Source organism: Anguilla rostrata, chromosome 1 (genome assembly GCF_018555375.3).
Source record: "Anguilla rostrata isolate EN2019 chromosome 1, ASM1855537v3, whole genome shotgun sequence".
NCBI lineage: Eukaryota > Metazoa > Chordata > Actinopteri > Anguilliformes > Anguillidae > Anguilla > Anguilla rostrata.
The window spans coordinates 15,594,958-15,609,991 of NC_057933.1; the positions used below are offsets into that span (position 1 = coordinate 15,594,958).

The window sequence follows — 15,034 nt, forward strand, 5'->3', positions numbered from 1 at the left end:
AATGTCACATTTAATTGTCACAGCAGAAAAGACAGCTCTCGGTCCGTAATGTAGGCTACAGATTATAATACACTCCCTGAGATTTTGAGGTCACCTTCCACAAACATTTTCCAGTGGTCTGAATAATTGCTCAAACACCAAAATGCCTTCCCCCAGGTTTTCCCAACAAAAAACCTGCAGCACTTTACATTTTACATACTTGAAACAATCAGTTTCCAATCAAAGTCTGAAAATAACTTGTAGCCTTTTCATATACGCTACATGGTTCTGAATCATCAAAAATTGGTACTGAGGAACAGTACTTGCAACTACATCCCGATTTCCCTAAAGACATGCTTTTCCAAACCGAAAACCAAACAAAAACTTCCCGTATGCTAAAGCACATTTATATTGCTTAACTATTCGAAGACACAAGCCTCACAGAGAACAGTAAACCCGACAAATCAGTTTAAAACCTCCAAATGATTCACACTTTGAGGAAGTAGAACACAATGGGTTTCCCAGTTTCTCTCAAAATTTCCAAGGGCTGTAACAGTGATTCTATTCAACTGGAGTGGAAATCGAATCATCGAATTTGACCATGAAAAACACTTGTTGAGACATGAGAATTTGCCACCAAAAACAGAATACTGCCTCGTGTAGTAATTCAGTACTACACGAGTAAAAATGACTAGCAAAACATGTGATTCAATACAGGGTGTACTTGATCATTAAGCTTGAACGCTAGTTTATCACATTAACACCCTGTACAATTAAGGTAGAAATAGCACAGTGCTTCTTTTTGATATAGTCTCGAAATTAAATTCCTATGTGATGCAAATCCCACATGCCCTAATCTTAAATAGAAAAATCTATTAAAAACGGTCACTTACAATCCTGATACGATGCCTCTTCACCGAGTGGGAGGCTTTCATTTTTGTATTGGCGATTTGAATGGCATGGAACCAGGCTGCCTTCTCGGTTTTGTGAGCGTCGTTCATTGATCCGTTCTTGCACACCAAGACTCGAAACAGCACGAAAACATTCTAGCACATGTCATTTAGCCTAAATGCGAGGGTGGGCGCCACCCCATCTCTCCTTGCAAAGAGGGATTGGCACTTTCACAGTGCCGACACTTCCAACGTCCAGGCACGCCAAAGAAACGGAATCCTCTCCAACAGGTAAGCGTGCATGTCTATAGTTGTGAAACGTAAAATGTAGCCATGGGGGGGAAATAAATAAGCAGGTTGTTCATCTGGTGTAATATACTGCACACGCCTTCCATTCTACATTCAAACATGTCGTATCACCACAGTTTAACCCTTTCAGAGACCCCAAACTTTTAATCAACAGTGTTAACCCGTCTGCGTAGGAGTGAGTCAAGGAAAAATCTGCACGATGCCGTAGGCTATCACAAATACTTTGGCTTATGTCGGTATTTACTTTAAGGACGCACTGTGGCTATTGGGATGTTATACTTGGTTGTACATTATTTCATGTTAGCAGTGGCCCAGACCAGTGAATCATTTCGATATTTTTTAAGAGTCGCTTAAGATTTACTGACTGAATTACATTCGCCAGACAATTATTTCACCAGTTCCGTAATGCACTGACCCTCTGGATATGCAGCTGTCCGACTGAAACAGACTGCAGATGTGTATTAGGTCGCATGGGTCTTTATCAAATGCCGAGATATAGACCCAGAAAAAGAACAGTCTTCCTGTACAAAAGTGTCGAACTGCCGACGCAGACTGCGATTTGTCGCGGCACAGTGATAATAACTAGAGATTGTCTCTGCGGAGATGTCACAGTTTTTGAACCCGATACTGTGGTCGAAGTTTGTGCAACATTAGCGCTATGCGTCACTGTCTCACCCAGCTACAACAAAAGTCTATCAGCCGAAATGAAATACTTAACAGAATGTTAGCTGTATACGTAGCTATATATTATTACTAAAGCGACAGTTGAACTGAAACGTTCAACGTCGACAGGCTACATGACAAACATTGCCGACTGAAAAGTTGGTCAACAGAACAAAATGCAACCAGTTTAACAAAACATGTTAAACCACTTTGGTTGTAAAAACTGTTCACATTTTAAAAAGCAAACACTTACATTTTCAGTATCCCGTTCATTCACTGTAGGTAGGGGTGTTCTTGTTGACATGTTTTTCATTGGGGTGTAGTTTGCCTGGATGTTTCTGATATCGTGTTGAGTTTGCAGCACCTTGGTCAGAGGGGTGAAAGGCAGACAGTTATCTGCTTACTTCTGGTGATGATCATCGATTCGATGAGAGGAAAAAAATCGAAGACCGTCCAAAGCCAACTTCCAACAAACTTGAGTCTGAGGATACCGGACACTGACTAATTCGGAAACATATTGTACTACATCGCTCTACAAAATAGCGAATCAACTGAATATGAAGGGTGTCTTTTTATACTAAATACAAACAAAAATAAAACAAAATATTTTCTTCATGCAAAGTTCGCCACCCGAAAAACATATCCTCAGTGCGGTCTCAATTAGATTTCGGAATCCCTCTGGCCTTTTGCAGTGAAAAGTGAACAGAACACACAAACACTAGCTAAATAGGCCCTCATCAACTGCACTGCATCCAGACAAGGGAAAGGGGAGGGGATTCAAGTAAAACCGGTCTTATATGCTGTTGCCAGTTCGTTGTTTTTCAGCGTGGGTTTGTGTCCGCTTAGTTTTCGGCTTCCGACCCGCACTGTCCTGGTTTTCAAGAGTGATGCCTCACTGAAACACCCGCTGTCGATTCGATTCCTCCCATCTCTAAAGTAACGTAGCCTTGATAGCTGGATCCAAGATGGCTGCCCACTAGCTGAAGAGTACCAAGCCAAGCCCTCCGGACGGCTAGAGGAAGTGAGGAAAGAGGCGGCGTACGGTGCTCATTGGCGCTGTAGTTGAAGCAGTACTGTTTGTTGTTGCTAGGGTGATTACTGGTGGAGGTGCACAAGACCTCAAAACAAGTAAGGCAAAATTATACGGCTCGTAGCACCAGCACCTTGCTTTTCTTCCAGTGGTTATGATAAAGCACAGACTAGTTAGTAGCATGACGTGTTTTTATGCGTTTAAAAACTATGATTTACACGGCGCGCTTTTGGTTGCATTTGTCAGTTGCATCCCACAACCACAGCACCCGAGTGAGATTTTCTCATGTGTTTATGAAACTAATTCCTGTTTGTCACGGGCCTATGTAAAATTCGGTCAGTACTAAAATCTGGACTTGTAAAAAAGCCATGATTTATGGAATTGCAGATGTCCCGGTCCCTGCTGCTGCTGGATGATGGATCATTGTGAGACTGCCGGGGTGGATGTAGGTGGTGGTGAAAGGTGGTGAACACAGTCAGCCTTTCTTGCCTGCAGGTAATAATTTTTTTTGAAAAATTTATTTTACTGGATGAAATCACATTACTTTTCACCTGAAATTAGTTTCAACCAAGTCCCCTCTGCTCTGAAAGCTGAGAGTGGATTCAAAATGAAACTGAAGAGGCTTTGTGAGTCTGTGACGACTATCACTACCCACCTTTGTCCTGAGTTCTCTCCCTGATGAACCAGCAGTTTCCCACAGAATACGATCTACTGTGTCAACGTGAAACGCACAAAGGTTCACAGGGGGTCTGAACAAAGTCACTGTGTTCCTCTGTGACATCATGTTTTTCTCACTTTTCTTACTCCCTGCAGAACATTGGTTTCCTAACACCTGCTCTACCCTGGTTGATGTAAAAGAATGAAATTAAGTGTGTGTGTGTGTGTGTGCGTGCTGGTTGGGTCATCTTCATCTCTTTCTCTTCTCTCAGGCCCATAACACACAGATCAGCTTTGTCTGCAGATCTGGAGACTGGGGGTCAGTTCCACAGCCAGGCAGATGCCTATAACTCTGCAAGCTAACATTTCTTCTCTTCATAGACCACATTAACATCTGCTGAGATGGCAGGGTTACCTTTGCTGGTGACCTTGGGGAGTACCTCCTCCAATTCTGTACTGGGCCACCCTCCAAAATCAACAAAAACAACACAATAGGAATACATAACTAAGGACTTGCAGTGATAGGGGAGGGGAGTATGTACACATATTATCCACAATTTTGACATTTTTTTATCAAAGATCAGTTTGCTGAACTTCAAGCTGATGATTATAATCTTTTAATTGCTTGTCTTACCCAATGCTTATTCAGAATATTATACTCTGTTCCCCCTACAGCTGAACATACAGTTCATGGAAAAACCAGATAAAATAGACTAATTTAATAAAAGAACATACACTTGATGTGTTTGGATTGTATATACAGGGGAGCATCATTACACAGGATACAAAAACATGGATAGCAAGTCAGTCGTCATACAGAGTTTGTATCAAATGCGTTCCAGTTTCATAATGTTCAGAACAAGGACATGGAAAGTGGCTTTGTTTCTTCATCCATCTGAGAGTGCACATTCTCTGGGTCCATGTACGTCAATGGCAGCAGTCAGGGTAGCTGTAAATTGACACTGCAGTTGGATTCCTCTCTAGTTTACTCTTATTTACACTACACAAATCCATTATTTAGTGGTTATACATAGAAAAGGGCTCCACTTTGTGGGGGGAAGCAGAACTGGAGGCAAGATTCCAGCAGAGAGTTTGGGGAGCTCTCTGAAACTGTAAAAGGGAGCTCTGTGCAGGCATGGTCAATTTTTGGGGCTGGGCACTTTCAGCAGGGATGAGATCAGTAGCTTTTGAGGGGAGGGGGGGAGGGTAAGGATGATCAGCTGCACCTCCCACTCTGCACTTCCTGTGTGGTTGACACTCCATCAAAGGCTCTTTTCATGAGAGTCAGAGAGTGGTAACCAACCACTGAACCAAGCACAGGGATGATTCACCTGGCAGTCAGCAAGGGAATATTTTTCTTTTTTGACATAATTCCCATATTTAAGCAAAACATGTTGGTGACTGTCTAGTATGTGTTTGTGTTAGGCTTAAATGCTCAGTGCTCTTTAAAGCTACAGGGAAGGAGTTGCTTGATATGCCATTCTATTTTTACCCTGCTCTCGCCCCCTTGGCACAGACATGTCATTGAGCTTGGTTTTTGTGATCAGGTACAGTATAGCAGTGTATCATGACCGCAGTAGACCACGAATAAAGCTGTTTGAGCAGGCCCAATACTTAATGTTACTCACAACCTGTGTAACTCAATGAATATGTCTGTTGGATGGATAGATTTGTCTCAAACAAGACGTTCCTCAGAGAACAGACTCAATTTAATTTTGTCATTAACACAAATTCATTGCACTGATTTACAGTGTGTTTTCTTAAGAGAAGACCCTGCTGTGCTGTGGGTAAGTGCAATATAACTGACTTTTATCATTTCTTTCATATGGTCTTTCAAAAGGAACAGAACAGCATTCGACATTGTCACTAAAAGCCAGTAATATGTATTTATGCAAAACAATGAGTAGACATAATTAGCCAACAACTGAATTTGATTGTTTAAATTGTTACTGTTCACTTGAAAAAAGTTACTCATCTGTTAAAATATTTTATCACTAAATTTAGAAATAGAATATATTATAAAAGATATACCTGTCAAGTTCTACTGTTGAGCAATAACTTAAGTGAACATTTAAGATTTTTTTGTCAGCACAAAAGATTGCCATGGCATATGATACACCATAGAAAAATAAAATTACACCCCCATTGCAGTGAATCATGCCTGAATTCAGATTTGGACAATTATGTAGTTCACTTCAGTCTTCTTCAGCTCTCAGTTGTCATTTTGATTAATTTTATCTCTATGATGAGATTGGTAATAACACTGTGGAGCCACTGCCTGTTTGTTTCCTGGAAGTAAATCGTAACGAATATTTAGACAAACTATAGGCAATGGCCCCATCTTGTGGCCAAGCAAGGAAAATACCTGTTCATGTGCTAGTGCTTCCTTATCTGAAATGTACATGCAAACTGCCCCAGCTCAGACCGTATCAAAGCCGTACTCTTATAACATAACCCTGGACATTTGACCTACGTGATAAAGATCAAACACACTGCCTATTTCTCAATTTTCAGTACATTTTTTCTAATGTGTTGGGTTTATGCAGTTCTTTCTGTGCACCAATGCCATGACTGTGAATCAATGTACAGTTGTCTGTGGGGTCCAAAACAGCTCTTTGGAAGCATCCAAACATCCTTACTGGTAATGCGGAATCCTTACAGTCCATGGTTGTTTTGGGTATTATTAACCAATTATTAACCCTTATTAACCAATGTGACAACTGTCCACTTAATACAAACGCAGATACAAGTAGTAGATGGAATGATGTGACAGTGGCGTGGTGATACCTTTTAGCCAGTTTCTTGACAATCGATCATCTTCTTTGACAAGCAACTAATGTTCAAAATATTAAAATAATTTTAAAGGGGAGCAGGGCATGTTCCGCCTTTAGTAGCAACACCACTCTTGCATTTCCAGAGATGCAGATTTTCAGGTATAAATCCTTTCTCCAAAATGTACCATAGCTGGTTAGTAAAATAATATAACAGGATGGTAATGGTGGAGAGAAGAGCAGTTAAACAGTAAAAACACATTCTGGCTCCTCTAGTCCCAAAAAGAGTGTTTAATCCCGCCTAAAAATAATACCGCCCTTACCAATTGGCTCAAATCTGACAGGAGAAAAAAAAATTGTGTGAATAGCAAAACATTCTTTATTGATTGGAAAAAATACAAGAGAAAAACCAAGACAAACAATCATGTGCAGTTAATTCATCATAGCCCAAAATGTACAGATGTCTATAACCCTTACTAATTGGGGGAGGAAAAAAAGGAAACCCTTACATCTTAGTATTTTATCAAAGCAAGCACTACATTATGATGCAGTTAGCAAAGCACTACGTTAACCAAGCCACAGCAGCAGGGAAGGACAGGCTAGCTGGACTTAAGCCCTGTGATCTACTTTAAAACAGGTTCAAGCTTTGCAAAGCGCAAAAATGGCAGCTTTTAAATGGCATCAATATCAATATCATCCTCTTCCTTGTTGTCAGACTTTTCTGGTTTCACGGTCTCCACTTTCAGCTCACGTGCAGAGGAAGAGTAAACCACCTGGAAGTGAACACAACATGGCAGGGGTTACACTCGCTGGTCAAATTCAAATTCTGCCCTTCCTTCTTTGTGTAATCACTTATCACCATCGGCAACCATACTTCCTAATTTCCCCATCATATTACACTGCCAGGGAGAGGTCAGCTGTTCTCAAAATTTACTCTGCAGACAAGGACAAAGATTTAGAATGACTGGTAGAATAATCACCTCAACATTTTCATCCTCTTCGTCCTCCTCTTCCTCGCTGCCTTCGCTCTCTTCTTCGGCCTCTTTCAGCCATTTGACGAAGGGAGCAGCCTTGGCATGAATCTCTTTGGCGAGCTCCTTAGAGACATATTTCTTTGACACCTGTAACGCAAAAGCAGTGACATGAACTGGAAGGAAGCAACGGTCTGCAGGAGCCTCGGTCTCCTCCAAACAACCCGCTGGGGGCTGCAGGTGCATTGTGGTATTTGTAGTCCTGTCTCATTACTGCAATGTCCTCTGTCCATACAGCCCTTCCTGTACCAGCGTTTTGACAGCCCTTCATGTACAGTCACCCACCTTCTCAGCCCAAGCCAGGATGACGTCCTCTTCCAGCAGGTCTGCATCATACAGGGCCTTCAGTACAATGGGGACCCGGGGAAGCAGCTGGGCCTGGTGCAGCTTCACCAGGCACTCAAAGCCACCAAGCAGGTACTTCTGGGCCTTCTTGTTGTTGTGACAAAACTAGAGGCAAGAGAGCTCGTTACAGCAAACACAATGGTGCTCAACCTTCACTGTCACCTAGGTCACAACTGTCCAGTGTCTGACACAGCTGTGGCTCTATTCATCTTACAGGCCCAAGTCTAAATCACCAGCACTGTCATGTTTCACCCAGGTCAGCGCTTCACAGCCTTTCCCACTGCTTCCCTGTGAAACATGAGATCCCACCCAACAAAGAGCACTGTCCTACATAGGTAAGGGGAAGGAGGGTGTGGGGGGGAGAAAAATATAAATACAGCTCCTAATACATGCTTTTGTTTCGAAGTGACCAAACTAATTGTTTGCCCCCTTATTTTTTCCCCACGTTCTGCCAGGTATGATTTCGCCAGGGCTGGGGATGAGGTCACTCACCCGCAGAAAGTGTCGTTTGTACTTCTTGATCTGGTCCCGGATGTTCTCATCGAACAGCAGCTCGCTCAGGATCAGGGGGCCCATGGCCTTCACATCCAGCCGCTCTGCCTCAGCCAGGATCTCCTTGTCGGCACTGTCAATCGCTCCGTTTTCCTTCTTATGCTTTTAACGCAGAAAAATGTAAATCATTCAAGGATTCACGCAAACTGCAGAAGAAAGAGTTAAGAGATTTCTTTTTATTATTATACCAAGAATGCACGCATGAGGGGAAAGGCACCTTGACAAAGTTGTAGAACATGTTGACCCTCTCCTCCAGGGTCCTCTCCAGGTCTTCGGTGAGGGTCAGGTTCTTGGCGTGTTCGCTAATTTCCTCCATCCTGCGTCTCTGGGCTTCCTCAGTGGTCTCCTCTGCCCAGTCTTCATCATCGTCATCTCTGTCCTGCTCCCCCCAGACAATCAGTCATTCAAAAATCTGGAGTTTCTCATCTGACTCTCAAACATGCAAAATGCGCTTTATCTCCCATGGTTTAAACGGGGTACCCACCACAGCTTCAGGGGCATCTATGTCATTGTGATTCCCAGCTTCTCCGCTGCTGGAACCATTCTCTTTATCTTTCTTTCTGTTCTTCTTTTCCTTCTCCTTTTTGACAGATCCACTATCATTCTCTGCAAGGAAAATGAGAAACCAGTTTGTTCAGATGTTCAGAGGGAATTGGTCCTGGAAAAGAGGACAGGTCCAGGGAGACCATAACGTGTCACGGCTTCGTTTGGAGAATGGTGAACAGTCAGCTACGTACACTGACTGAGAGGCATAAAGAAAGCCTTAATTAGCGCCTTTGAAGTCTGAATTACAATATCCCTGCAGTCTTACACAACTAGATACAGTTCCCTGGTCAAAGCTTTAGGACAAGGAATATAGAGGAATGGCATGTCATTAATTTTTATAAAGCAAAATTCACCTATTCCAAACTTCATCAGGCAAGTGCCAGGTATGACAGTTACAAATTAACCTACACTTTAGTTTATGTCCAAATGACCAGAAAGAGCCAAAATATTTAGCCACAGTTACAGGCAGACATTCCAGTCATGTTGTCACAGTACATTGTATAATCAAAAACCCTCAGGTTCAATTAGGTTTCAGGGCCAATGGTTACAGTTATTTCCTGGACAAATGATGCATGGCTTTAGATTGTCTAATTATTTGCACCAAAGACCACGCTGGACATTAAACGTCACAGAATTCCTTTTCCTTCTTAAGCCAACTTAAACCAATTTTAAAATCAACTTTGTGGAAAACAATTTTAAACACTTGTATGCTAACAATATTACTTTAGATGAATGCAGCCAATTGCTGAATCGCTATAAAAGAAGGTAGCCCACCATCAAGGGCTGACAAACATGGAATTGCCTTTAAAAAAATGTTTTTTAAACTTCATCTAAGCTCCATATAATAACCTGTCCAACAACTGCTAGCGACATCTGTATCCACACGAGAACTCCGTACATGCACGTGGCATGTTATAACCCAAAAAGCTAGAGCTCTGAGAAATAAATATGCTTCAACCACTCCTATGAGCACAAAGCTTCTTTAGGTGTCTACAGTTAACAAAGGATTTCATTCAGGCTTCATGCCCTCCACCACTAATCTGACTCACTACCCAACACTGACTGACTAATTCCATGTAACCCCATGTTAATATGGCAGTAAAACTGCCTATACATTTTCTTATGATGTACAGCAGCACTGTGCCTAACCCAATTACCTAAACGGCGCTAAATAGCTGTTTAGCAGTAGCCTTCACTCACCTGGTGGATTTTTAAGAATGAAGGTGCAGAGCTTGTGTCGCGTGTCAAGCATGCCTCGGTACCCACAGGCTTTACAGGAGTTACCGATGGTTTGTTTCTTGGGATTGACATGCTGGAAGAGAATTCAAACAGAACAGATATTGAACCATTTAAATTCAATTTACCACACTAAACAAATGTCCACTTCCATCCTGTGAAACTGATTCGCAGCTTACTGAGATTTTATTTTTGAATTTATTTTTTGTTAAGGGCAGAGTTTGTAAAGTTTGACACCATTAGAATCAAACAAGCATGCATCAAAAAAAAAAAAAAAATCCCCATTACTATGCTAATGTTACTATGCTAACGTTTCCAGGAAATGCCGGGACTGTGACCAGTCCACAGGGATAAAATACCACGGCAAGACATCTTCACCACAACACTCCAGCTGTGAGGCATACACAGCTGTCCTATATAAAATAAATGTTGTGGAGTGCCAAAGAATTGCACTGCAGAGGAAAAGGCCAACTGCTTTAGCACAGCTGCACTGAAGATGGAGCACTGCGTGCCTCAACCTCAGCCAGCAGTGAGAAGGGGGCGGGACTTGCTGGCATTACAAATGCACCCACTGATCCAATATTCCTGACACGCTGGAGAGGTCACAACTGGCAAGCTGCCAAACACTGATCTTTGAGTACAGTGTAACACTGTTTGCTTGCCCCTGTGCAAGACATTTTAAGCATTAAGAGCACAACTTGTCCAGGATCACCTTGAGGACCTGCATGGTAAAAAAACAACTTCCCTTAAATCAGAGGTATTTCAGAGACAAAGCTGGAGCTGACTGGCCGTTGGTTCTCAATTGAGATCAACTTCTACCGAGTTCACATGCAACCGTAGCACCAGCTTCAACCCTGACCTTATTATAGCCTGCACATACAACACTGGAAAATACCATACCACGCAGAGGGAAAGATCTGACCTTGACGCAATCACCACCACCACCACTACCAAGGGCAACGTATGTTTATTTTACCCTAAAAGCAACTAAACCAAAAAAAAAAAAGTCTTCACAAATGTTTGCATATTCTGCCATTTTAGTGAATGGCCAAAGATCAAGGGATTACACAAACGAAAGACAGCAATAATTAAATGAGACACACAGAGTCCTTATTTAAATTTACATAAAAAACAAACTGCCTTCACGTTGTGAACTGCTTAAATGTTTTATCCCTGAGCACATTCCACCAGCTCCAAAATGAACTTATGTGGTTAGATATTATAGAGGGGTGTCCAGCATAGGATAGTGGATCAAACCTCATTGGTGCATGACAAGTGGAGATATTTCAATGAAATATCACACATTGGTTCAGTCAAAATAGGAAGCAATTGCATGTCCCTATGCAGCACAGTAATAAGATTTTTAAAAATGTAACACCATTGAAAACCATTTACCAGGTCAGTTTCTGGATTGTCACACTCAGGACACAGCACAAATTTTCTGATGAAACCATCCAGCATGTCCTGCAGTTTGTTCGCCTCGTGAGATCCATTGACAATGTAGCGGTCATTCTTGGCATCAAACTGGGTCTGGGCACCCAGCTCACAGCCAAAAAACTTGGTGGGATCTACAAAAACGGGGTCAGACAATGTTAAGTCACATCAGAAGAGCCCAAAGTCCTTACGCTCAAGTGACAGTACTGAAACAAAGTGGGACCGGAAAATACTTACACGTTGGAGGCCTATTTAATGCCTTTGCAACGTCAACCATGTTGACGATTACCGTCTTAATTCCATTTCCCTTTCCTTCCACCTAATGAATAAAAAAAAGAAAAGAAAAAACACAAAAGAATTATTTATTCAGTCTAACACCAACTATGTGATACTGGATTCAGGCTGATTGCGGATGAGACGCATCTTACACAATTTAACTTATGTAGTTCACATGCACACACTACTTGACAGGGTCCCACCTGAAAACACGTCCTATTTTTAACACGTCCCCTTGGATTACTCACAAGAGCATCTTTGCTCATTATACTACCCTCTAAACAGTTAAGTTGAATGCTGGGCTGTGTTCTGTATTGCCTAAGATCATAAATGCTCCTTGGTTCTGTGTTTCAGTGTGATCCCCCATGACCCAGCTCACCTTAGCGATCAGACGGGGCATCTTGTAGCGATAGAACTGGTCTGACACGCTGCGGTTGACGTTGACAGACATTTTGGCTCGCTATTAGCTTTATCAGTAAGATAAAAAGATCTTGGATTGCAATTTTTTGGTATCTTCTGTCTGGAGAAGAGTGGATGACATAAACGACTGGAAGCGTACTCGGTCTCTGACATGAAAAAGATTTTGCCACTGAGGCTGCAAGCTCCTTGCTTGTAGGCTAAGTTTCCCCCACACTGGTTCCAACAGCTGCGCAACAGCTCTGTAAAGACAGAGGAGAGAGAAATTCAGTTAACTGGCAGATGTTTTACTTAAAAAGTAGCAAGGTGGTAAACATGATTATATAGATTTTCAGCCATTTCTGCTATGACTTGACAGATTGACATACGTGTTTTAACATATCACTACATCCACCTACACATGGAAGTAACCACCTCAGAGTTGCACCAGTACGTATTATATTGACCTTAAAAAGATCCAACATTAAATGTTCGCATATTTTAGGTATCCTTATCTTGCTAGCAGTATCTGCCAACCGCTGGAGTATTTCGCCAAGTCGCCTCGCAAAGGTTCGGCACTTTAGGATGATACTTCTGGGGAAAGCAACCAATACATTACGCTACTACGTAGACGATTCAACTGGTTACCCACCATAAAACAAATGAGACTCGGCGTCCACGCGGCGTCATTATTTCGTTTGATCCGAAATAATACATTATTTCATGCTCGTTTGGGGGGTATGTATTACCAATTTAGCAACCCAAATAACTGCTACGGAAGGCAACGCAAACTGGCCAATTTGTACAAAAGATGGCGTATAATTACTTACACAATAAAATAAACTCAGGGTGGGCCTGTATTTACCAAACGACTCATTGGCTACAACCTAGCTGAGAACTTCGTCAGACAGCTAACAAGGACATAGAAATAACAAGCAGACAGAAAAACTGACGAATGCTGAAGTCCAGGACAAACTATCGAGCACTTATGATCGAGCATGACGTTCATCCATATGGTTTTTTAAAAGCAGACCGAATGTAATTTAAACTCTAGGCCGCTCCTACAAGCAAAGTGGTGCAGAGTGCGTCACAATTTACCATGGGGAACTGTGCGCGAGGGGAGCGACGCCATTTTGAGCCACATACTTCACACACCGCACACATTCTGCGAAAGTCATAGGACACTCGGCTAGCCATACACACAACGACATACAAACGATACCAAAGCAGAGAATCAAATACCTTTCCCATTTGTCGCTCCTGTCGTCCCTGTACTCACCGTTTTCGCAAAATAAAGACATAAACACAACGCTGGTCGCCCTGAGACACAGTGAAGTGTTTGTGCTTAGTGCTGGTCGAGTCGTAATGGAAGGGAAGCAGGACGGCACAGCAATGGTGCCGAGAGTGCAGAGTCAGTTCTTTACGAGGTGGAGTAATTAAATCCTTAACGGAAATTTGAGACGCCCTCAAAAATAGGGTATCTGTAACCAAAATTGGAAAACATAATTAGCATTAGCTAAGTGACATTACAACGCGGCTTGGTACATGACAGTAACGTTACGTTTGGACAGACTAGCCAACCAGTTAGCAACGCAGCAACCGATCCCATTCACTCCGTATGGTTCTTAAAATAAAAAACACTTCTCCACAATGAAGAAGCTACATCTTTGTTTGTTAATACTTTTTTTAAATCAATCCAATCACAACTTTTCCTAATGTATCTACTGTAATATCAGTTAGCTCTAACGACACGCTTACCTCTAGAATATCCTCACACCGACGCACTGCCAGAATGAACCTTTCGCTCGCAACGCGACTGTCAATCTTAGAAGACCGTTCTCACTAAACCCGCCTCTATGCCGCAAGCTATTGGTTACTTTTAACTTCCCACCCACAGAACTGTGGGGTAGCCGAACACGAGTCACTTCTTTAATTTCGGTCGCAAGTGCAGTATTTACTCAGAATGGGTACAGGCCAGAGATGTAACTATTCCCAAACTTCGCTAACGAATTAGTATTTATTCCTAAATAAAACTATTTCAAAGTTTGGGATTATCAGTGAGCGACCTAATCATTAAAAGATTTTCGAGGGTAGATACGTGTGGGCCTTTCTAAAGGACAGACTCACTATAGCACCCGTACTGTACCCTCGCGATATTTATGTGTACACGTCGATGGCCCCTTGACCCAAAAACGCAGGATTTTGTGTAAAATATATCTAAACAAAAACACATTTTAAATGCACAGAAATACCAAGCACTATTAGTCATTAATGAAGACCCGCATAATTTAGGCCTGCCATTAAAAGCATTGATATCAAAATGAGGCCGAGTTACAACAAACAATTGGCTATCCTAGCTCACACAAATAAAACAGGCTCTATTAAAAAACAACGCTGCCCAATAATACCTAAATTATTATATATTACCAGCAACTTGGCTATGTCTTTTTCATTTTACAATCTGAAAAGAATGTGGTCATTAAAAGTTTATGTGTCTTGGCAGTAACCTTTTTTGCATACTGAGATGTACCCATACATACATGCAAACAAGCATACATTCTAGCTCAAAGAAACACATAATAGGTGTGGATTCAATCATTTTTCCTTTACCGTGAATGACAAATAAATGAAAGTGTTTTAATGGGGTACTGTACACACTATAGACCTACTAATTGTTTGTATGTGAGATGAGGATCTATAGACCTAGCTAACCCTCAGTTAGAAACGTGACATTTGCAAGGTAGCTACACTAGCCTATTTAAAAAGAAGTTAACAGTAGAAAGGCCAGAGTGGTCAATTTGACCACTGTCACTTTAAGAAAATCTATAAATCTACCATCATGAAATCCATAGCCTATGGCTCCCCCATGTGACTTTTCCCAAACATATGTATTGCACATTCTGATATAATTTGACTATC

At 41.8% G+C, this 15,034-nt stretch overlaps 2 protein-coding genes and 1 long non-coding RNA gene across 19 annotated transcripts in view; 1 reads left to right on the plus strand and 2 right to left on the minus strand.

Annotated features, from left to right (window-relative positions):
• mark3a (MAP/microtubule affinity-regulating kinase 3a) overlaps positions 1-2,822 on the minus strand; it is a 56,064-nt gene extending 53,242 nt beyond the window's left edge. For 5 of the 14 annotated variants that reach the window (XR_010328639.1, XM_064324694.1, XM_064324769.1 and 2 more), the window contains exon 1: positions 2,095-2,819. Coding sequence is in view for 13 of the 14 variants with exons in the window: in XM_064324694.1 (XP_064180764.1) it covers positions 2,095-2,154 (60 nt within the window). In the remaining variant the exon portion in view is untranslated. Of the gene's footprint in view, positions 1-2,094 lie in introns of all 14 variants that reach the window. The other 9 variants (XM_064324705.1, XM_064324715.1, XM_064324726.1 and 6 more) reach the window with 4 other exon arrangements.
• On the plus strand, positions 955-5,680 carry LOC135249349 (uncharacterized). 2 transcript variants are annotated; one of them, XR_010328655.1, is made up of 3 exons: positions 955-1,160; positions 3,259-3,366; positions 3,801-5,680. It is a non-coding gene; the product is annotated as an uncharacterized LOC135249349 (long non-coding RNA). The 2 variants fall into 2 exon arrangements; XR_010328656.1 differs by lacking the exon at positions 955-1,160 and adding an exon at positions 2,836-2,969.
• Positions 5,681-6,655: 975 nt separating this feature from the next.
• On the minus strand, positions 6,656-14,177 carry LOC135249300 (eukaryotic translation initiation factor 5-like). 3 transcript variants are annotated; one of them, XM_064324816.1, is made up of 12 exons: positions 13,874-14,177; positions 13,395-13,596; positions 12,099-12,378; positions 11,681-11,762; positions 11,405-11,577; positions 9,974-10,085; positions 8,712-8,833; positions 8,445-8,606; positions 8,168-8,329; positions 7,616-7,780; positions 7,280-7,420; positions 6,656-7,072 (listed from the first exon to the last, which is right to left on the minus strand). In XM_064324816.1, the coding sequence occupies exons 3-12, from the start codon at positions 12,168-12,170 to the stop codon at positions 6,971-6,973; spliced, it is 1,293 nt and encodes a 430-aa protein (XP_064180886.1). In that variant the 5' UTR covers positions 12,171-12,378; positions 13,395-13,596; positions 13,874-14,177; the 3' UTR covers positions 6,656-6,970. The 3 variants fall into 3 exon arrangements, with proteins under 3 accessions (XP_064180886.1, XP_064180895.1, XP_064180903.1); XM_064324825.1 differs by having other exon boundaries at positions 13,358-13,596; XM_064324833.1 differs by lacking the exons at positions 13,395-13,596; positions 13,874-14,177 and adding an exon at positions 12,768-13,311.
• Between the last annotated feature and the right edge of the window lie 857 nt (positions 14,178-15,034).

What these genes read in the sequence shown, in the direction of transcription:
- LOC135249300 (XM_064324816.1), bottom strand. Translation starts at nt 12,170, where the DNA reads ATGTCTGTCAACGTCAACCGCAGCGTGTCAGACCAGTTCTATCGCTAC. An exon ending in ATTAAATAGGCCTCCAACGT is followed by an intron (nt 11,578 to 11,680) that starts GTAAGTATTTTC and finishes CCGTTTTTGTAG; the next exon opens with ATCCCACCAAGTTTTTTGGC. An exon ending in TAGATGCCCCTGAAGCTGTG is followed by an intron (nt 8,607 to 8,711) that starts GTGGGTACCCCG and finishes TGGGGGGAGCAG; the next exon opens with GACAGAGATGACGATGATGA.